This window comes from Hyaena hyaena, unplaced genomic scaffold, assembly GCF_003009895.1.
Source record: "Hyaena hyaena isolate Hyena2069 unplaced genomic scaffold, ASM300989v1 scaffold_960, whole genome shotgun sequence".
Classification (NCBI taxonomy): Eukaryota; Metazoa; Chordata; class Mammalia; order Carnivora; family Hyaenidae; genus Hyaena; species Hyaena hyaena.
In genome coordinates this window covers 664,045-688,008 of record NW_024081589.1, presented here as the reverse complement: position 1 = coordinate 688,008, position 23,964 = coordinate 664,045, and the positions used below count along the sequence as shown (strand labels likewise).

The 23,964-nt window shown below is 41.3% G+C and overlaps 1 protein-coding gene across 1 annotated transcript in view; it reads left to right on the top strand.

The window, feature by feature from the left end:
* Positions 1-3,186: 3,186 nt before the first annotated feature.
* Positions 3,187-23,964, top strand: part of DGKK (diacylglycerol kinase kappa) — a 189,571-nt gene continuing 168,793 nt past the window's right edge. The window contains exon 1 of the mRNA XM_039221173.1: positions 3,187-3,792. Within this exon, the coding sequence (XP_039077104.1) occupies positions 3,187-3,792 (606 nt within the window). The remainder of the gene's footprint in view (positions 3,793-23,964) is intronic.

The window sequence follows — 23,964 nt, the reverse complement described above, 5'->3', positions numbered from 1 at the left end:
TTCTGTGTCTCCCTCTCTCTCTGCCCCTTCCCTGCTCTCTCTCTCCCTTTCTCTGTCAAAAATAAATAAGCATTAAAAATTTTAAAAACAAAAGATTTGAGCCCACTGTACTGATCCATCCTTCATCCAGCTCAGTTGGGTAACTTATATAATATGCTCCAGAGTCCTATGTTAAGAACCATATCTGCCCTGGGACATCCAGAACCATGTCCACTCAAGCCTCTATAGAAATGGTCATCATTCTTATTCTTATGCAGCTCTTGGCCTTTATATCAGTATTGTTCAATTAGAAACAAGACTCTTAAGAGATCATCAATCATTTGAAATATCAAATACTGTTAAAAAGCAATGCAGAGGATAAAAAGACACCCTAACCAGAAACCTTCAATGAATTATTCACTTAACAGACATTTCCTGAATCCTTCCTATGTTCCTCAGCCCCAGGTTAGGTTTTGAGGAAAATGCACAAGCATCTCAGTAAAACTTTCTCTGTTAAGTGACTGGTAGACTATGGGGGAGAGGAAGGTATAGATAAGAAATAGCAAAGTTGTCTCCCCAAATCAGGCACCAATAAATTCTAACATTCCCCCTATGGTGGTCCTATATAAGCATTGTATTCAATTTTGGGCTGAGGAGGGACTAAAAAGCAAAACAAAACCTTGCAATAACATAAAGCAACAAGGCAGCTTGTGATGTACTGAAAAATGTCTTAAAATCGAAGTAATCATACTATAATCCAGGCTGTATATAACCCACCCTAATGGAGCAAAAGCTATACACAAACAATTATTTTAGCATTCACCCTCAAATTGACCTTGCAGCAAGAGTTTACATCATAAATTTTGGACTCCTTATCATTAAGTATAGAATTATAGACAAGAGTGTTAATGAACATATATAAAGCAATAGCTCCAAGTTGTCCCCTGGTGGTGTCCTGCTTGATGACACCCAGTCTGTGCCAAACCGCACCCTGTCACTCTCTAACCCAAGAGGCCATCCTGCTCAGTGACTCCTCTGCCCTCAGCCCTTCTAATTATGTGTCAAGGTTTGGTGAAGATAAGATTTAAATGTGAGATACTGGCCCCTTCTAAGGACAGAGATTTCACCAAAGTTTGAGAGCCTGAGAAGTGAGTTCCAAGGATAGGTGCACTGGCTGGTCAGATCTGACATCTATATGTTTCAGTCCTGAACTCTTAGGGGTTAAAAGCAGCTTGGCTGGTTAAGTGTGGGATAGAAGAGAGGAGAAAATTTCTAAGAAAGGTGAAGAAGATGAACCCTTTGTGTTCATCCAGTGGATTCACTGGAAGGAGGCTTGCCATCGGAGAGGGTCTTGATAGACAGTGATCACCTCCCCAAGGTTTCCCCAGCCCCAGAGGTTAGGGATGGTCCTGGTACTAGCTTAGTAGCTGCCCAGGAGTGTAACCCTTCTCCAGAAGGGTGGGCTTAGGCTGTGATGCTGCAGTGAGGATCTGGGAAATGCAGATCTGATCAGAGATTCTGTTCTTTGGAGGTGGCTAGGTGAGACTGTCTTCTGTCGTATTATTTACTGCTGGCACCTGATGTAGGAAACAGAAAAATGTGGCAGGTTCTAGAAAATTCTTGGCGGGTCAGTGTAATTTGGCAAAAGAAGGGGGATGGATTAGTGGAGGATATGGTCTGGGAGGAGAGGGTGAGAGGGGGGCTGCAGAAGGAGGGCTGCCATCCACAACTGCAGTATTATGTGTGTCAGAAATAAATTCACTTGTCATATTTCAAATTAGGTGTATAGGTACTTGCCCCACCCCCCCTCCCACAGCAGTGGCTTAACGGTGGTCTTCTCAATTTTTAATTGCAGTTTTGCAGTATATTGGCTAGGTCTGACTGAGATGATGGCTTGTATGTATGTTTAGGTGACTAAAAGTCCAGGGATCTTCTAAAGTCTCCCAATGTGGTGGGAAGGGTGCTGCGGCAAGGACCGGCTGGACTCTTCTCAAGAGAATCTTACATCTCTAACGTCAGAGTGCTAGTGAGGTATCAGGAGGTGCAAAAGGTGTGGGTGGTGCAGTGAATTTCTCCCAGCCCAAGACACACACACACACACACACACACACACTAACAAGTTCAGTAAAAAGTCTTGCTAATGCCTGGGAAGTCCAGCTAAAAGCAAAAGGCGGTCTCCGGTGGCCAGAGCAAGCCAGGCGGACTCCGGAATCGCCGCAGAGACCAGGACAGCCTTCCCTCCAAAGCGCACAGCCTAGTCGCCGCTTCCCTGGGAACTCTTGCCTTGCTCTAGGGGCTACATCTGCAGGCTGCGGAAAGCCAGGGCTCCAGCCCTCTCTCATCACACACCTTTCCTGAAGCACCCCAAGCCCTGTACCCAATGGCAAACCCCTCGGATCTAGCAAAAGCTCAAAAATGCAAAAACTGAGGCGGGGTGCAAATTGTACCTAAAAGGACTGAACACACACGCGCGCACGCACAAACACACACACACACACACAAACACACACACACACACACCAACCCCGTGCAGCTTAAATTTCATTCCCCAGGTTAGAAAAGAGGATTACTTGCCCACTGAGGCTTGGAGATGGGGGACATGAGGTTGGTCCAAGGCTAGGCTCACCTGCTGCTGAGGTGAGAGAGCAGACACAGGATGCAAGCTGTTATGAGCAGCAGCTCACAGCTGAGTGGTTGGGGGTGTTGCAAAGATCCTCAAGTTCGCCTCCGGCTGTTTTGTGGTTTTTTTTTTGTTTTGTTTTTTTGTTTTTTGTTTTTTGCATTCACGTCACCAAAGGGTTAAACTGCTGGGCTCCATCTCCCCCCCCCCGCCGCTCCTCTCCCCCCTCCCCTTTTTTTGTCTCTCACCCCCACCCCCACCCCCATCCGCCTCCCCTCCCGCACGTCGCTAGGAGGTCATCAAGCGCTCTGTCCAGTCCGCGTTCGCAAGCCCCTCTGCTTCCCGCCCATCGGGCCCGTTGCTGCTTACGAAGAGGTGTGCGCTCACCGAGGGGCGTGTTCCAGCCCTGGGAGACGCCAAGCGCCCCTGGGTTAGACCTCAGAGCAGAGCCAGCCATGGAGCGGGGCTGGGGAAAGTTTGGCACCCTGCAAGGGGTCGTCGAACTGGAGTGGGCGGGGCCCCCGAGGGTGCTTTAGCCGTCCGAGTTCCGGGGCGCTGGCTGCCCAGACCTGAGGCGGTGTGCGGCCATGGACCGCAGAGCTGCCGCGGCCCAGGGCACTGCCCCGCCTCAGGATGGAGAGCAGCCCGCGGAGTCTCCAGAGCCGCCGCCGCCGTGGCCGCCGCCGCCGCCGCGGAGGGTTTGTCCGCTGCTCCACGCGCCTTTGCGGGAACCAGCACAGCAGTTCTGTCCAGAGCCTGCTCCGGAGCCCTGTATGAGGGCAACCCCAGAACCAGCCCCAGAACTCGACACGGAAACGGTCCCAGAACCAGATGCAGAACCGGTCCCCGAGCCGGCTGCAGAACCAGCCCCAGAACTCAATACGGAAACGATCTCAGAACCAGCCACCGAACCGGCGCCCGAGCCGGCTCCGGAACCAGCTCTAGAACCAGCCCCAGAACCAGCCACAGAACCGGCCCCGGAGCCGGCCCCAGTACCAGCCACAGAACCGGCCCCCGAGCCGGCCCCAGAACCAGCCCTAGAACCAGCCACAGAGTCCTGCCCTGAGCCGGCTCCAGAGTTCTGTCCGGAGCCGAGCTCAGTACCACGTCTATTGCAGCGTCCGGTGGTCGCTCCGGAGAGGGGTCTAAAAACAACATCGCCCCAAACGCCAGTGCTGTTCTCCGGTATCAAGGTAAGGAAAAGACCCCCCCCCCCCCGGGGCAGGGGGGAAAGAAGCAAAACGAGGCCGAATGGCTATCGAGCTCATGGAACTCTGTACCCTAAGCATCCCATTTAGCTACCACTGACTGGCAAAGATGCGCGGAGAGATACGGAGATGGGGAAGCCCCGAGCAGTGGGAAATGGTTGGGAGGCGGGAAGCAACATGTGGAAGCAAGAGTGGGCTCTTTGGGGCTAAAAACAGTGGTGACTGCACGGGTTGGGAGTCCGAGCAGTTTTCCCCATGCGGAGAAGTGGCAGTGCAGTGAGCGCCTATATCTTGAAAAAGAGGAGGAAGTCGTCCCTTTGGAGCGCAAGAGACCTAGAGAAGTATTTGGGACTGGCCCTGGGTACACAGGGATGGAACTGAGTGGTGGGGATGGGAGGGTGGGACCCACCTCTTAGCCGCGGTCACTGCCGCAGAGGCCCAAGCTGCGGAGCCGCAGTCTTCAGCTTGGCCCTCTCCCTGACACTGGGGAGGGGGTCATTAGCTGGGGCGCAACTGGCGGCGCTCCAAGGAGGTGCCCTGCGCCTCTGTTGGCTGCTGAGAGCTGATACTTCGCGTGGGCTTGAGGGGATGGGCGGCGCCCACGCGCTCTGCAGGGGAAGGGCAGGGTTCGCTGGGGAGGAGGGGGAGAGCATGCGTGTGTCCAAGCCACCATTCCATCTGTCTGCAGGATTTCCTGGCAGGTAGGTGCAAACACTGTGATATGGTGATGGGCCGCATCACAAGCAGGTGACTTGCAGGTGACTTCCAGTCTTCAGAGATGCCTTCCTAAACGTTGCACTTAGCCTGGAGAAGACGAGTGGAGGATCCTAGAGCACCCGCCCGGGGCGGGGGAGGGGGAAGGGAGGACGAAGGTTTTCCGTGTTTCCTTTGGACACCAAAACCCCAAACACCGTTGGCTCTTCAGCAGGAGTCTGTCTTTCTTGCTTTCTCAGTATTCCCCCTACTCTTCCTTTCCCCTAAACTTCATTCCATGACATTGTGAATATCATGTTAATGCATAGATACACCTTCATTTAGCTTCCGCTGCAGGGAAAAATAAAAAAACATGAAACAAACGCAGAAACAAACAAATAACACAGCACACCACACCAACAATTCCCGTCCATCCTGCTGCCTAGCAGGGCATAGGGACATGGCTCTGGAATCCTTCTGCTGTGGAGCGCACACTTGTAGAATGTAGGAGAAGGGGTCAGAACTTGGCATTGCGAAATGAAAACGGGAGCGCTGGTTGCTTCCTGAATTATGAGTAGGGAGGTTTGAGTTAAAAAAAAAACTGCAATGATAAATGACTGAATAAGAGGAAGCCTAAAGCAAAAAGTTTCACAGGGGGAAACAAAGTTCAGAGGCTCAAAAATAGATAAAATAGGACTGGAGGAGACTAAGACAAGTTTTTTTAAAATCCAACAACACAATCCGGCTCTCTCCTAGAGGGTGGATCTCCCCCTCCCTACAGCAATCTCAGGAAAGGAAAGGGCAGTACAGCAAGACACCAGAGATCACCCTAACCTGGGGCTTGCTCTTGTCATTTTGGGAGAGTTTGCAATGGAGCTGATGAGAGAGAGACCAGCAGGGACCACCTGACCTATGGCCTTCTTAAGTGAGATTTTGGGAAACTGGCTCAGAAAATGACACTTGGGGACTTAATTACCAGGATGTCCAGCAAATATATGGCCTCTTTGGCCTCTGGAAGACTGACTGGAGGCTAGGAGCTTCAGGGATGAGTCCTGTGACAGTGGGAAAGCATGTCCCACTAGCTTAACAGGAAAATGTCTGTTGCCAGACAGATAAGGAGGATCAAGGTAAGGGGAATCAGGTTAGCTTCCTCTACACAATGCCCTCTCGGATATGCTGGCTGACTGACCCATAGACATTTGGCAGCCCTGGCAGGGGACCAGGACTCCCCTCCAAAAGGTTTGACTTTGCCCTTGGTAGAGTTAGTCATTTGTTCAGTCATTTATCTTTTAGGATGGGGTTAGGAACCCTGACCATCCACTAAGAGGATCATGTAGATGAACCTATCAGTGGCTCTAGATGATTTTGAAGGATGCAGAGGATCTGGGTAAATGTTCAAATTGCTGGGAGCCAAACCCCTCTTCACCCCCGTAGGTGTTGCTATGCAATTGCTCTCTGACGCAGATGGGAACTTCCGATCTTCAGTGATAGGACCCTTCTCTGCTGTATCCTCCTCAGGCAAATAGCACCCACAACCAGCTGACTAGCATCTTAACATTCAAGGCAAACAGGTTGCCATTTTAGCTAAAGAGGTGTTGTTTTTAAACACTGCCTCCTTGAGGCAAGCTTGTGGAAACACACACACACACACACACACACACACACACACACACACACACAATGCCAGAGATCATAACAAAATACAGCTCTTACCATACAATGAGATCCTACCTGGCAAGGCGCAGTCAGTACCAGTAGCATGAGACAAGCCTGATAAGTCAAAGGATGAAATGAGCAAAACAAAGTGTTTGAATGTGACTGCAGGTTTCTCCTAGATAATTTTGCTGACTGGTATTGCAGTAAAAAGAAGGAGAAGGAGGAGGAGGAGGAGGAGGAGGAGGAGAAATCAACATCTTCCAGTGTATAGTCTGCTCTCTTTTCAGGTTTCAGAACCTGTTGGTTGCAAATCAATGCCAATCGTGAGGGTAGAGACCGAGAAAAGGGGGCTCATGTATCCTTCCAAATAGATTCCAAATAGATAATACAATCTTATGAACCAAACCTATCTATTTTCTTCCTTTCTAAAATGTTTTGATTTCCAGGAAATGAGCCATAGTCTCCCACCTGGTGGTAGTAAGTGCAAGTAAGGATGTGTGAATTGATTCTTTAACAATGCTATGACTCGCTTGGGGGAGTGGGGCTTACATGAAGGGTACTATATTTGTTTCTCTCCTTCAGGTGTGGTTGAAGAAAGATAGCTTGTGTTTTTATTAACTGGGTGTGACTAGCTATGAAATTATAACCACACCATACAGGTGACCAGTGAAAATCTGAAAAGAAATACAATTTTGTGGCCTTTATTTCGGGGAGTGTCAGGGGTATGTGGTAACAGATCAATTGCCAATTACCATTACACCCCAAGTCAAAACAGAGCACTTTCCAGGTGTTTTTTTTTTTTGCACACATTTTCTTACAAAGTAGCAAGTATTTGTTTATATGATATCTGGTAATTTTTACCTAAATACTTTATCATTTTACTTATTTCTAAGCTTCTCAAAGGTAGATACTGTCTCACCTTCTCAGTGCCTAGTACAATTCAGCCCTCCTTATTTTTGCTCAGTAAACATTTACTGAAGCTTGAAACCTATCAATTCCATTTCCAGCGAGATGTAGAGACTATTGCTGTGAATGAATAAAAATGTGTTCTCATTGAATTCAGAGTGAGAAGTAAATGCTTATTTAAATAGCCTGGAATATATAGCCCTTAAAGAAATGCAGTCAGTCTTTCCCTTTGCACAATGGATGTTAGAGCCATAATTAAGAAGCAAATTACCAACAATTTAAAAAATGGTTTGGAAAGTGTCCCTATCCCCTGCAGTCCCAGCAGCAACAAACTAATGATGATGCTGTGGGTTTCAGGGGTAATAAATTTTTTCCTAAGTGAATAGAATATTTGCAGCAACTATAAACAGCTTTGGGATTATAGAATCAAATGTTTAACCTGTTGAAGGTCAAGATGAAATTACTTTCTTTCCTCTTAGGCTCTTTCCCCCCTCTTTGCCAGGTGTTGATGAAATTCTCTGATTTCATTGGTATATTCTGAGAGCTCCTGAGCATTTGCTGCAGTATGTTCTAGAAAAGATAATGAGATATTTGGTCAGGGTCTTTCTTTCCTGAAAATACAATTCTTATGTGTTTATTAAAATCTCTGACTGGGGCTTCTGCACGTCTGCAGCCAAAAAGGAAAGGCTGATCCATTTCCCAAAGTGCTTCCAAGGAAAAGAGAAAAATCCATAGAGGCCAAGAAGCCATTCAGGGATATTATAATAAAGATTAGATAATCCTTTCTGCTAGTACGACCCTTTACAGTTTGCAGAATGCTTTCCTCTGCATTATTAACTCTTATTCACCTGAAGAAGACAACAGGGTGGGAGAAGGCAAAAATAAAACTTGACACCTAATATAATTAGTAATGTATCTAATGTGGATTTTTAAAAATATCCAAGATAGGGCTTTCTGTGACACATAGGAGTCTCATTTGTCTAAGAACAATCTGTAAGCTGGCATTCCATCAGCCTGGAATTTGTTCAAATCAGCAATTGCTGTTCCCAGTCTGATGCTCCCAGCGGTGGCCACCCTAGAACAGGAGCCTGAGAAGGAAGGATAAGAGGTGCAATTCCCTGAACCTATTACTCCCAAAGACGACTTTTTTTTTTTGGAAAGAAAATAAATAGAAATTCTGCTAGGGATAGAGTGCCCAACCTTTCCAAAGACCGCTGACTGTAATTCCCTCCGTGGAAAAAAAAATAATTTCAAGGATTAAAAAAAGAAAACATTCATTCCTAAAGGGAGATGCCCCACCCTCACCAAAGCAAATAAACCTTATTCTCAAAATAGAAAAACAAATGTACAAATTAAAAACAGAGAAAGGAACAGTGACCCCAGATAGTGAAACTTATCCCTCCCCTAAAACTTATTTTAAGAAAAAAAAGAAAGATATTCTAAAGGGAGGTGTTCCTCACCCTCATCAAAACCCATGAAACTTATGTTCCCAAGAAGGATATTAAAGAGGAAAAGAGAGAAATCACCTCAAGGTAAACAGTATTTCTAACCTTAAAAAAATCATGAAATTTATAATCTTTATTTGCAACTCATAGCTAATGCTGAGCCCCTTGCAAAAGTTATGGGGGGGCAAAAATAAATCCCCCAAAGGGGAGGTATACCAGTCTCACCAAATCTCCCTAACATTATTTCTTCCAATTACATGAAATGTCCAGAATAGGCAAATCCTTAGAGACTGGAAGTAGATTAGTGGTAGCCTGCCGCTTGGGGAAAGAGGAAAAGGGGAAGTGTGGGTGATGGCTAAAGGGTACAGGGTTTCATTGGAAGGATGATAAAAAATGTTCTGAAATTAGATAGCAATAATGATAGCATGACCCTGTGAATATGCTAAAAAAAACACTGTGTACACTTGAAAATGGAGAATTGTGTGATTTGTGAATTATATCTTGATTTAAAAAAATAAGTAAAAGGAAGGTCACTCCTCCAACTGTAAGATAATGAACCTACTATCTTCCCACAAATAAACAAAGATGAATACATAAGCAAAAAAAGACATTTTTCAGAAAGAACTAAAAGGGAAATCCTCTTAAAGGCAGGACCTCCAACCTCACCAAAGAAAATAACATTTATTCACCCCTCAATTTTTTTCTCTTTGGGAAAAACAAACAAAACAGAAGTCTTTTTAAGTGCTAATACTTTCTTTTTTTTTTTTTAAAGGTTTTTATTTATTTCTAGAGAGAGAGAGAGACAGCGTGAGCAGGGGAGGGTCAGAGAGAGAGGGAGTCACAGATTGAAACAGGCTCCAGGCTCCGAGCTGGCAGTCAGCACAGAGCCTGACGCGGGGCTCGAACCCACGAACCGCGAGATCGTGACCTAAGCGAAAGTCGGACGCTTAACCGACTAAGCCACTTGGCGCCCCAAGTGCTAATACTTTCAAAATCATCAAAATTGATGCAACTTCCCAATCCTTCCATCCCAGAAACACACAAACGTTTTAACAAAAGGAAAGAAATATTAAAGGACAGGGTCACTGATCATACCAAGCTTTCCGAATTTTTTTACTTCCCAGAAAAGGAAAAGCAAGAAACAAAAGAAATCCCTCCTCTGCCAAGGGGAGAACCCCCTTCCTCACCAAAGCACATGAACCTTATCCTCCATGTACAATTTTAAGTTTTAAAAGAAAAATCAATAATGGAAAGGCATGTATGTTAGGAGAGGATAATATCAATGAAATGAAAACAAAATCCTCTTAAGGAGAAGTGCTCCAGCCACACAAATACACATGAACTTTTCTGTCAAGATACAGTAAAAACAAATGCAAATTTTTTAAAGGAGAAAAAATTAAAAGGAAATCCTTCTAGTGGGATATGATCTGAATTTATTCAAGCCCCAAAGCTTATAGGAAATTTAAAAATCAGAAGCATAAGTGTTTTCAAAAATAAACCTCCTTTTCATGGAATGAAAATGCCCCCAAACTCACCAAAGCCCCTGAACAATTTTTCTCCAAAAAAAAAAAAAAAAAAAAAGGCACAGCAATGGAGAGACTGAAGGGGAGGGAGAGAGGGGGAAGAAAGGAAGGAGGCAGAGAAGGAGGGAATGAGAGACAGAAGAAAACAAATTAAGGAATAATTTTTAAAAGAAAGAAATTTTCCTCAGGGTAGGTGCACCAATTCTTTATTGTCCAAAATGCATATTATTCCTGATGATCAACCCACTCTACCTCCCACAAAAAGGAGGAAAAAAAACAACCTCACAAAATCTCTTTCTAAAGCTTCTTCAAGTGGAGATGCCCGCAACCTCACCCAAACCCAGACACCTTATTTATCTTCCAGTCTTCAAGTATTTTTTAATGAAATAAAAGAAAAACAAAGTCTTTTACAGAAAGACGCTCCCAATATTGTTTCTTGCAAATAAATTGTTTATTTTACAGAAAATGAAAGAAAGGAAAACCTCCTGAGGAGGGCTCCCAAGCTCACTAAAACCAGTGGCCCTTATAGTTTCTCCCTACAAAACTTAGTTTTTATAAAAATGGAAATCCTCCAAACCTAAAGAGATATGCTCCCACAACCCCACCAAAAGCAAGGGATCTTTCTCCCCAGAAATTTTTTAAACAGAAAATATGTCCATCATAAAAGAAGCCTTCAACTTCACTACAATCAATAGACCTTATTCCTCTCCACATCCACAAGGAAAACAAAACCAGAAAAGAACTGTAAGAGGAGAAGAAATTCTCCTAACCTAAGGCAAGTTGGCCATAATCTCACTAACATCGTTAAATGTTATATCCCTAAAGAGATTTTTTAAAGAAAGAGGAAAAAAAAGAGGAGGGGAGAGAAAAGCCTGTCTTTTAGGAAAAAGTGCTCTCTACACTTACCCCACTCTAAAGACTAGGAAAGTTATACAAAGAAAGGATAATATAATTCTAAAACCATGCCAATGAACCTTAAATTGAGAACCTGAGGGCAAAGGGTAGTAAATGTTTAATCTCTGGCTGGTTTCCCTCTGCCCTACCTCCAGCCCATTTCTGGTTACCTTCCCCATCAGCTAGTCAGGTTGTGCACTCCAGAAAGGCAAACCCTGACCATGGAAAATAGATTTAGGAAGGAGGCAAACCATTCTTTTAAATATAAACAAAAAACTGAGGGTTGATGGGGGGGGGCAGGGGAGAGTGGAAATTAGGTGATGGGCATTGAAGAGGGCCCTTGTTGGAATGAGCACTGGGTGTTGTATGTAAGTGATGAATCATGGGAATCTACTCCCAAAATCAAGAACACACTGTATACACTGTATGTTAGCCAACCTGACAATAAATTATATTTAAAAAAAAAGAATTAGGAAGCCAAACCTTCTGGGGAAGAATCATATGCCACCCTTCCAAACCAAACAGAAATGACTTGGGGGATTAGCTGCACCATTGTTCCCCTTCTAACACTACAGAAACCCAAGAATTGATGATAAACTGTAAAGCAATGACACTCCACTAATATCCAAGCTAGAGATACCCCTACCTAGCAGAGAAGGACCCTTAGCCAATTCAATAATGGGTTTCTAAAGGTGGTTGTATAATCATGTGCTCAGTTAAATGTCTGTTCTTTAGAGTTATACAGGGGCTTGATTTTCACAAATACAAATTTCTAAGTCACATTTATAAGCAGAGAATGAGACTCACTGTTTTCCAAAGTTTTTAATTCATTTACTTACTTAAAAATTAAATTGAGTACCTGCTTTATATCCTATATGCTTGGCACTGAAGATTTCATGGTTGGCAAAACTACATAGAAGAGACTTCCTTTAAACAACACTGGTAAATGAGATACCCAATTACCAAAACAGACTAAAGGTGATTAGTTGTTTTACCAGATGCTTTGCTGAGGCATTCACTTAAATGGTCAGGTCTGTCAGCATACCTCTTAAATAAAAATTTAATGTAATAAAATAAAGGATATGTATCTCGATTTCAGAGAATGTGGGGAATCAAAAAAGCTTCCAGGGGTGCCTGGGTGGCTCTGTCAGTTAAATATATGACTCTTGATTTCAGCTCAGATCATGATCTCATGGTTCCTGAGTTTGAGCACTGCACCAGGTTGCAGTGTCTGTGCTGACAGTGTGAAGCCTGCTTAGGATTCTCTCTTCTCTCTCTCTCCCTCTCTCTCTCTCTCTCCCTCTCCTTCTCTCCCTCTCTCTCTCTTTCTCTGTTCCTCCCCTGCTTGTCCTCTCTCTCTCTCAAAAATAAATAAATAAACTTAATTTTTTTAAATCTTCCAAAATGTAAATAAAAAACTATGCAGCACCCTGCCATTCAAGATGATGTAACAAGAGATAATTAATATTTCCTTGTTTTTCCATTTATTTTCTCTGAATATATGCTTATATATCTTATCATCTGCAGTAGTAAGACTTTAGGGAATGTACAACTGTGTCTCAGGCTCTCCTCCTCCCCCTACCCATTACCTCCCTGACTTAATTATTAGATCATGTGCCCTGTTGTTCTACATTGTATTTAGGAAACAATTGTTAATTTTAGCTTAAAGTTTATCTAGTGAAATGCCTGTATGATCTGGTTGATAAACATAAGCTGGAAACATAACTGTTCAGAGATGTGATTGCAATGTAAAGCAATGAGAGTACACATTTTATGTAGATACAACTGTTGTGTAGACACAAACAAATGTCGCATATACAATTGGCAATGTGATTTCACATTTACTAAGTGCACTTTCTATGACATCCAGATTTTATTTGTACAGATAGCTTTTGTGATTTGGACTTGAAGAAGGAGACTCTGAGCAAAATCCACCCTCTTCTCACTGTTAAATTCCCAAAAGGAAAATCTAAGTTTAAATTTCTAAGGCTTGGTTGGGTCACTTTTCACTATACGCAAAAATGTACTTACTAATGGCTTTGTCTCTTTAACACACAGTTACCAACCTTGATCATTTGGGTTCCTCCTACCCAGAAGGGAAATACTTTTGTGTGAGAACATTATCAAAAATTATGAGGAGATAGAATATTCATTCAGCTTTTCATTAGCCAAATGTGGTAGAAAATTGAACGATTTTGAGGCGCCTGGGTGGCTCAGTTGGTTAAGCTCAGGTCATGATCTAATGGTTCATGAATTCAAGCACCCTGTTGGGCTCTGTGCTAACAGCTAGCTCAGAGCCTGGAGCCTGCTTCATATTTTGTGTCTCCCTCTCTCTCTGACCCTCCCCTGCTCATGCTGTCTCTCTCTGAGAAATAAATTTTTAAAAAACATTAAAAATTTAAAAAAAATTGAGCGAGTTAATAAACTGTATACAATCCAACCAAGGTTGAGTCAGTAATTTAAAAGGTAATGTGGTATCATATGTTTGCACGTATAGGAGGATTAGGAGGAACTTGACGGAGGAACAAGGGGGAGAAGAAGGGCGGAAATGGTGGGGGAAAGGGAGAGAGGCAAACCATGAGAGACTCTTGAATGCTGACAAAAACTGAGGACTGATGGATGTGGGGGGGAGGGGGGGATGGGCATGGAGGAGGGCACTTTGGGGATGAGCACTGAGTGTTATGTAGAAACTAATTTGACAATAAACTATTTGTAAAAAAAACAAAAACAAAAACAAAAACAAAAAAAATAAATAAAAAATAAAAAATAAAAAAAAATAAAAAAGGTAATGTGGTATTGAGTAAGATCAGAGTCTTCAGCCTCGTCTGTAGCACTTAGAGGTTTTTATCTTTCAAAGCATTATAGGCATTTGCTGGTTAAGCTTTTTTCTTTAAAGAGCCTTATAAAAGAGATTTCAGACCCTGAGGACGGCGATTCCCACCCTCTTGTTTTCCTCCTAGTACAGGGCATGGCACATGTTACTGGGGGATTCTGCAAGATAAGCGTGATGCTCCAACCCAGAGCTTTGCAGAATTCTTCTAAAACAGGAGACAGTGGGCATGGGAAATGAGCCTGCCCCTGCCTCCAGGAGTAGAGGGGCGATGGAAGCACTGGTTGCAGGGCTCAACTAAGAACTTCAGAATCCTGGATGTTCATTCATTTGCCCTCTCCTGCAGCTAATGAGTCTACATGGGATTTTGCAGTTTGAGGCAGGAAATGTTTTTACCTACTGCGTAAAAACAAAATTGTTAATCTCCTTGGCTATGAGTAGAGACACTTGAAACCAGGAAAGTTTCTATTAACTTGGGCTCTGTCAATTGAGTCCCCCCACTCTCCTGAAGCCAGATCCAGCATCACAGTACCATCCTCTGAACCCCACCTCTAACAGTAGTTCCTGCTTACTTTGATTGTTAATTTTCCTGCAATAAATGTCATTTGCATTTATTATGTACCTTGAACATACTATTTCATGGCTTATTTACATCACTGTGTATGTCCCTTCCACTATAAAAGAAAAATGTGATGTAGCTTTATTAAAATAGCTAAGCATAAACAGCAAAGAGGAAAGTAAATGAGGCTACAGAATAAGATTATTGATTTCAGAAAATTAACAAGTTTGTGCCTTCTCATTAACCTCAATTAATGCTTACTGTGACAGTTTCCCTCCTGCCAGGCTTGAGTGGAACATAACTTTTCTCTTACTCAGAATTTGGATAATGCTGTCCCTTTCTCACTCCCTCACCTTACTCTGTTTGACTGGTAAGACTAATTAAAATTATAATTTTGGCATTGCCATGGTCTCTTTTGCTTTAATTTACTCAACTTGCTGACTAGACCTCCAGGAAATTTTTTGTTTGTTTGTTTCACATGGACTCAAAAGCACCAATTTAGTGGCTCACTTCATGGTATTGTTAGTATATTGGTTTTCACTGGTAAGTTGTCTTTCTACAAATTCCTGGAAAAGCCTTACATTGCCTTTCCATCATTCCTCATCAGCACTAAATTTTTTGAGTTCCTCCATCTCATCTTCTAATGGTGGGGGAGAAAAGCATAGACACTTCCAGGCAGCTTAAAAGTTTGCTTGCTTTGTTTGTTTTTGTTTGTTTGTTTGTTTGTTTGTTTTGTATCCAGTAAAGTATCATTGTGAACTACACATAGACATATCTGTTAGTTACCTCATTAAGTGTTCAATAATTACGTAATTGGTATATAAAACGCTTTACAAGGGGCACCTAGATGGCTCAGTCAGTTGAACATCTGACTCTTGATTTCTGCTGAGGTCGTGATCTTGAAGTTCTAAGTTCGTAAGTTGGAGCCAGCCCCGTGTGGGTCTCTGCCCTGATGGCGTGGAGCCTGCTTGGGATTCTCTCTCTCCTCTCTCTTTCAAAATAAATAAATAAATTTTTAAAAAGTAAAAAATGCTTTACAATATGATATATATTTGGAGGATTGGTACATGGATATTTTAGAGTACTTTACTGATATTTGGGGAAATTGGTTGGGGGTTCTAAGGTAAAATGGGAATGCATTATTATTTGTCCAATGTAGAAAAGTGGAATAATTTTTCCCTATTCGAAATTCACTATCCAATAAGTTTTCAGGTGTGGATTAGATTCAGATATGAGGGACTACCTGACAGAAAATTCATTTTGATAAAAGAAATTTAGGGGAAAAAATGAAGAAGCTGTTTGAGGTAAGTGGGAACAATATATATCCTCCTCAAGCCTCAAGAAAATCAGAATTAAATTAATCAATGACAGTATCAGGTAGAAGTGAAGTTATCCCTAAATTGGGCAGGTGAGGCTAAGGCCTACAGACAGAAGAATGAGGCCCCTGTACAGTATCTGGAGTTAGAAAAAAATGGCCAGTCTAACAGAATCATAGAGACTGAAATAATATGTAAAATAAAGTGGATGGCAAAGTCCTATTGAGGGCAACTGACAAAATTGTGTATATCATCCAAATAATGAGGTACAACCATTGGAGGGCTGTTGATTAGCAAAATAACATGGCTGAACAGAGGATTGACTGATGGGGCATATAATTAAAAACTAACTTTCAATTCCTTTGTATGACAAATTCCAAAATAAACTACTAAAGCTAAAAGTGGAAGAAAAGAATCATATTATCTAGTGCCCTTTTTCTATTGTTTTGGGCTTTCTTTGACACACACTACACTTTTATAAGCATCTGGTCGGCTTTCTCTATGACATTTTTTGTCTATTTTATATCACAGAGTTTTGTACAGCAAAAGTAAGAAGCCATGATGGAAATTCAGTGAAATCTTTTATCTTCAGTGTTGTAGACCCATGGAATGTCCTGAGAAGGGCCATTGGGGATCAACTGGCCTAATATGTTTAAAATCTTTTTAACAATAGAATCTTTTTAATGTTTTTCTCAATGAAACCTTAAATGAAAGCCCAATATTTAATATAAATAAAAGAAGTATTTCATTAATGCTTTTATTTTATGCTAAAATGGGTTTCTAACTGATGTACCTTTCTAATTGTTTATTTTAAGCTAAGAGGAAAGCGAGTTTGTACTCCCAGTTTATTACTGGCTTCTTAGCAAAGGTTCTGGTGATGTAGGAACACATTGAATATGAAAACGAAGCAAGTCACAGTTTAAAATATGGCCTATAATATTCCAGAAATTAATAATATTCTCCTGGAGACCTGGTCATTCTGGAGAGTTTCTCCCTCCCCTGACTCCTGGAAAGTATTACAATAGGCCTCCTTATATAGTGGGTGGTCATAATGTACATTGTCTTTGCTTATAGGAACATTTTTATTTTTTATTTTTTTTTTATTTATTTATTTTTTTTTACAAATAGTTTATTGTCAAATTAGTTTCTACGTCAGGCAGAGAAGGACAAATATCATATGTTTGCACGTATAGGAGGATTAGGAGGAACTTGACGGAGGAACAAGGGGGAGAAGAAGGGCGGAAATGGTGGGGGAATGGGAGAGAGGCAAACCATGAGAGACTCTTGAATGCTGACAAAAACTAGGAACATTTTTATTATGGAGGATTGTGTTCTAGGCCAAGGACACTACACCAAGTAAATTGTAGATATAACTGAAAATATGTAGTAAAACTAATAGATAACTGTAAGCTTCTTTAAAATAGCAGATTATTCCAAGTCCTTTAAAATGGGCATAAATGTACCATACATGTTGATTTTGTAAGGGGCCCTAGTGTACTATAAAGTGTACATGCAGCACATAAAAGATCCAATTCTACATAAATTTAATCTATTGTTATTATTTAAAATTTACACTCTGCCTGCATCCAGAAAAGGTATGAAATATCCTACAAAATTAAACACATATAAAACAGGACAATTGAGCACAAATAAAAACAGGACAAAACCAATTCAAAGCAGTGACAAATGAGACCTTAAACTAATATATGCTAGTTATAATAAACCCTAATTATACATTTAATTAGCAGTGCTTTTGTTTGCTGCCCTTGGTGGTTGAAGAACTTTGGGGAATGATTTGAATGACTCAGACCGCTTAAAGTTGGTATCCAAGGAAGTTTGAGCTGATGCCTCATTTTTATGTGATACATCTTCCTGTAGCAAGCTGCAGCAACCACAAAATGAAGAACTAAACGTTGCCAGGATTGTGTTATAGGTGCTAATTAACTGTCCTAGAAGGCTGCGGCTTGGGTTATTTTGGTGTGCCTGCATTTTTCTAATATCGTAAGGCAGGTATCTGTGAGGCATGTAAGTATTGAACTTCCTCAAATAAAATAGTATTTCAAATAAAATTTCTCAAATAAATCCAAATGTTACTGTGTAGTCAGGGGTTCACTAGTTTGGAGTCTTTCTTAGATTGGGAGTTACTTTGCATTGGTTCCAGTCAAAATTCCACTCTACATAACTGTGCAATATGGGGCAAATTGCTTAATCTTTCCACGACTTCGCTTTTGTATCTCTTAAATGAAGCCAATAATGTGCTACTGACTCAGCTCAGCTCAGCTATCTCCTCCAGCAAGTCTTCACTGGTATCCCATCTAGACTAGGTACCCTTCCTCTGTGCACCTCTGTGTAGCACCCTACACAAACTTCTGCTTCTCAATTGCCATATAATATTGAGATTATCAGCTTGTATATCCTATTAGGTCTATAAGGATAAGGCCCTTAGGGCCCAACATACTGTCTGTCACTTAATAAATTGTGGCAGAATTACTTTATAAAAATATCATTTAGGATCATGGAGAAATTAGGTCTAAAACACATATTCTAATTTTATTTTATTTTTTTTTTGAGAGAGAGAGTAAGTGAGCAAGTGAGGGAGAGGCAGAGAGAGAGGGGGAGGGAGGGAGAGAAGGAGGGAGGGAGGGAGAGAGAGAGAAAGAGAGAGAGAGAATCCTAAGCAGGCCACACACTGTCTGCATGGAGCCTGACATGAAGCTCGAACTCAAGAACCACTAGATCATGACTTGAGAACAACGAGATCATGACCTGAGCTGAAAAAAAATAGTTAGATGCTTAACTAACTGAGCCACCCAGGTGCCCCTAAAACATATATTAAAAATAAGAAATGTGCAAATACTAGCTTATTTTAGTATCATTTGTGTATGTGCCATGATAATTACTGTCATCAATTTCTGTATTCAGGTATGCAGAGAAGGTTTGATATAATCACCCCTCAATAAAATGGACTTAGCTATTCAAGTGCATTACCAGTAGGTGAGAGTAGGCAGGGCTGCCTCATATCCTCTCAAAGGGTTGAATATTTTCTAACTCATACAGAGGTACCCTACTCATTAGGAGCAGCCGTATACTGAGCATGTGGCCTTGAAATATTAGTCTGTGGTCATAAACATTAATTTTGGTGAAAATGAGAAAAATGAGTTATCTAGCCAGTTATTTTAAAAATCCAAATTCCTTAAAACAGTCAAGTAGAGCAACACTAAAAATATTCTTAAGGTTAGTATATAGAGAGCAGGGTTAAACAAATAGCTAGGTACCTTTTTCACTATCTTAACTATAATCATAATTTAATCTACATACGGTATTCTTTTCACATTAATTGAAAAGTTCCTGATTCATTACCTCGGTGTCAAATTTCTCCTGTAGCTGGCACTAGAAATTGGAGCTAGGTGTCAATATTCCAAGGATATCCCTTTCTTGTGAGGACTAAGAAGCAACAATTAAGCTTTGATGTCGCCTTCGCAGTCCAATTTTTTTCCAAAATAACTTTCTACTAATTACAGGAAAAGCCTTAATTTGTTTTACCAGTGCCTCTGATGAGATCATCACCCTGATCTTGAAAATAGTTTGATCAGGAAAGAGAATATGGAGTCTCTACTTGGACACAGGAAATTCTGGCAGCCATCTTGTTTCCAAACAAAAGGAACAACTTTTCCCTTAAATAAGATAGATAACTTCTATCTTTTTTAAGAATAGCAACTGGAAAAGATCACCACATAAAGCTGTACAGTCTTTACAGTATACGAGGCTGCCATCTCTAAGGGGACATGTTTCACAAAGTAAGCCATCATAGATATATATTTATTCTAACAATTTTCCTGCAGATGGCAGTCAAGTGCCTTGTGCTAACAAAATTGGTATATTATGACAATTTCCTGACAAATGGAAGTAAAATACCTTTTGCAAATGGTGCCTTTTCCTGATATGCCCAATGGTTTGTTATGGGCTGATCCTGCTACTAATTCCTTACATTTGAATACAGTGTCCCCTTAGTAACTCTCTAGAGCCTGTACACTATATGCTCAGAACCAATTTCCAAAAATTCCTATTTTATTCCATAACACATTTAACCTGTGATCATCACTTTAAAACAGATCCTGCAACAAGGGTTTAAAAAAGGAATTTACAGGGGTACAGGAATAGGTAGGCATACATCCACAGATACACACGAGTACATTCACTCCCAGGAACATACCCAAGTATATATATTCCAGTAGCTTAAGAGCCTGGTAAGTAGGTGTATACACACACACACACACACACACACACACACACACACAGATTTAGCTAGACATTAAAGCATAAAAAGGAGGCAGCTCTGGCTGCTTTCCCAGTTTTCCTATTTAACCTCTTTTCAACTTGTCTCACTCCTACGGGCCATGAGTTCCCTAAAGTTTACATGCTTTTATGAGAGTTCATGTCATCAAACCTTTCTAAGGGTTTATTAGTGACAAAGAACTGTGCTAAGTAGATAGAACAAGCCACTCAATCTTGGAAGGTTGTTTGAAGATGAGATTTGAACTGTGTCTGAAGATTAAGTAGAACTTTGATAGACAAACATGAAAAAAGAGACAAAGAGGCACCAGGGTGGCTCAGTTGGTTGGGTGTCCGACTTCAGCTCTGGTCATGATCTCGTGGTTTGTGAGTTTGAGCCCCACGTCGGGCTCTGTGCTGACAGCTCAGAACCTGGAGCCTTCTTTGGATTCTGTGTCTCATTCTCTCTCTGACCCTCCCCAACTTGTGCGCTCTTAAACTCACGCTCTCTCTCTCTCTCTCAAAAATAAATAAATGAAAAAAAAATTTTCTAAAGAAACAAGAGACAAAAGGCAGAGGCAATATCCTAAGCATAGGCATGGAAGAGGTGGAAAGGGCAATGCTCTGAGAATCCCACAAAGACTAGATACGGTAGAAATTTTTAGTGCATCAGGAGGAAAGGCTGAAGGATCTAGGTGGGAACTAAAATGCAGAGGGCCTTGAGTGCCAGGTGAAGGAATGTGTGTTCTATTCCATAAACAGTGGAGAATCATGGAAGGCTTTTGATTGGGAGTACCATGACTAGGTTTTGACTTAAGGAAACTCTATCAATATATAGGATAGGTTAAATAGGAAGATTCTAGAGAAGGGAAATCAGTCTAGGCAAGAGATGTTGAGGACCTAAGGCAATCAGTATTGGAAGAAATAGAAGAGATGCTGATAAGATTTGTTTTGAAATTGGTTAGATATGGATAATGGGGGAGTGATGAATAGAAGACAATTCTGAACTTTCGAGTCTGGAGTTGTTAGAATTATAGAGAAGACAGGGACAAGATCAGGTTTAAGTAGTAACTAAAGGAAGATTATGAGTTCAGTTTTGGATAATTTGAGTTTGAGCTATTGGTGAGCCCTGTGCTCAAGACAGTGATTATAGAAAGGCAAGAACTTAAAGGTTAGAGGACTGTTCCCTTGCTCCTGGATTGAAAGGAATGAAATGAAATTAATAGAATCAGATAATGGAAGAGACGAATGAGGACAAATGCTGTTTGGGAAAATAGGCAAAGAAAAAATATTAATTTAGAAGTTGAAGTATTAGAAAAGAAGGGAGAAAGAATAGACTGCGTATTTTAAAAATATATTGTTTATTAAGCAAAGATTCCTTTAGTTTTTAAATGTTATCTATTTATTTGTTTTTAAGTAATTTCTCTGCCTAATGTGGGGCTTGAACTAATGACCCAAAGATCAAGAGTGGCATGCTCTTCTGACTGAGTCTGCCAGGTGCCCCGAATGTGTACTTTTTTAAAAGGAACATTTACTTTTAAAGTGTTGATCCTGAATATATTTTTTTCAGTAGCTTCTCTATCTTCTCCTTTGGCTATTTTCTCTTTGTAGATGAAAATTCTCTGAATGTCCTTGAAAGGAGGTGGAATATTGTTAATGTGTTGTCCTCAGGTTGAATGCAAGCAGCTCCTCTCTCATTATCCAAGTCTTTATTTGTATGCCTAGGAATATACTGTGTTTGGGGAAACCATTAAGAAAGGTTAGTAGTTACCTAGTTATTAAGGGAGAAGCATGAGAACATTTCTCTTATGTTAATATAATAAGAAGAATATATTGTAATCTACATCAAAGATTCTATTTTAAGGCTCTTTGCACATAGTATTCACATAATAGCTTGAAATAACAAGAACCACACAGCAGTCTTATGTGTATGATGATATTAAAAGATCTTCAAAGACAGTAAACCAAGATATCTTAAGGTATTATAAGATTTGCTCTGAATATGTTGAGGGGAGATAGGGACTTTCTTAAGGAAAATTATTCTTACCAGGTAAACTTTGTCTTTTAGGTATAAAGTGTATAATAAGCCCCTTAAAATGGCTCCAGACAGTGAAGGAAGCACAGCAAAGGCCAAACAGAATAATCAGAGAAAAAATTGATAAATGTTTGAAAGTGTGAGCTGAAGTCCTCGTAGGCCCCCAGGTCTTTGCTAGTTGGTATAGAAAGAACAAAGGTATACATGAAGTCTGCAATCTTACTTGGAAAAAAAAAAAAAACATGTACACTGGATACAGGTACATAAAAATATAAGGAAAGAAAATATTATATTACAGATGAAGCAACAGAAAGAGAAATCAAGAAACTGATCCCCTTCACAATTGCACAAAAAAACATAAAATACCTTGGAATAAACCTAACCAATGATACAAGAGATCTGTATGATGAAAACTATAGAAAACTTATGAAGGAAATTGAAGAAGACACAAAGAAATGGAAAAACATTCCATGCTCATGGATAGGAAGAATAAATATAGTTAAGATGTCATTACTACCTAAAGCACTCTACACATTCAATGCAATTCCAATCAAAATTGCACCAGCATACTTCTCAAAACTAGAACAAACTATCCAAAAATTTGTATGGAACCACAAAAGACCCCGAATAGCGAAAGTAATACTGAAAAATAAAACCAAAACGGGAGGTATCACCATCCCAGACTTCAGCCTCTACTACAAAGCTGTCATCCTCAAGACAGTATGGTATTGGCACAAAAACAGACCCATAGACCAATGGAACAGAATTGAGAACTCAGAAGTGGACCCAAAAGTATACAGCCAACTGATCTTTGACAAAGCAGGAAAGAATATCCAATGGAAAAAAGACAGCCTTTTTAACAGATGGTGTTGGGAGAACTGGACAGCAACATGCAGAAGAATGAAACTAGATCATTTTCTCACACCATGCACAAAAATCAATTCAAAATGGATAAAGGACCTGAACGTGAGACAGGAAACTATCAACACCCTAGAGGAGAAAGCAGGAAACAACCTCCTTGACCTCCACCGCAGCAACTTCTTACTTGACACATCTCCAAAAGCAAGGGAATCAAGAGCAAAAATAAACTGTTGGGACCTCATCAAGATTAAAAGCTTCTGCACAGCAAAGGAAACAACCCAGAAAATTAATAGGCAACCAACGGAATGGGAAAAGATAGTTGCAAATGACATATCAGATAAAGGGTTAATATCCAGAATCTATAAGGAACTCACCAAACTCCACGCCCGAAAAACAAACAACCCAGTGAAGAAATGGGCAGAAGACATGAACAGACACTTCTCCAAAGAGGACATCCAGATGGCCAACAGACACATGAAACGATGCTCAGCATCCCTCCTCATCAGGGAAATACACATCAAAACCACACTGAGATACCACCTCACGCCAGTCAGAGTGGCTAAAATGAGCAAATCAGAGAACTCTAGATGCTGGCGAGGATGTGGAGAAACGGGCACCCTCCTGCACTGTTGGTGGGAATGTAAACTGGTACAGCCCCTCTGGAAAACAGTGTGGAGCTTCCTCAGGAAACTAACAATAGAACTCCCTTATGACCCAGCAATAGCACTGCTAGGAATTTACCCAAGGGATACAGAAATGCTGAGGCATAGGAGCACATGTACCCCAATGTTCATAGCAGCACTCTCCACAATAGCTAAAACATGGAAAGAGCCTAAGTGTCCATCAACAGACGAATGGATCAAGAAGATGTGGTTTATCTATACCATGGAATACTACATGGCAATGAGAAACAATGAAATCTGGCCATGTGTAGCAACATGGATGGACCTTGAGGGTGTTATGCTGAGCGAAATAAGTCAGGCAGAGAAGGACAAATACCATATGTTTGCACGTATAGGAGGATTAGGAGGAACTTGACGGAGGACCAAGGGGGAGAAGAAGGGCGGAAATGGTGGGGGAAAGGGAGAGAGGCAAACCATGAGAGACTCTTGAATGCTGACAAAAACTGAGGACTGATGGATGTGGGGGGGAGGGGGGGATGGGCAT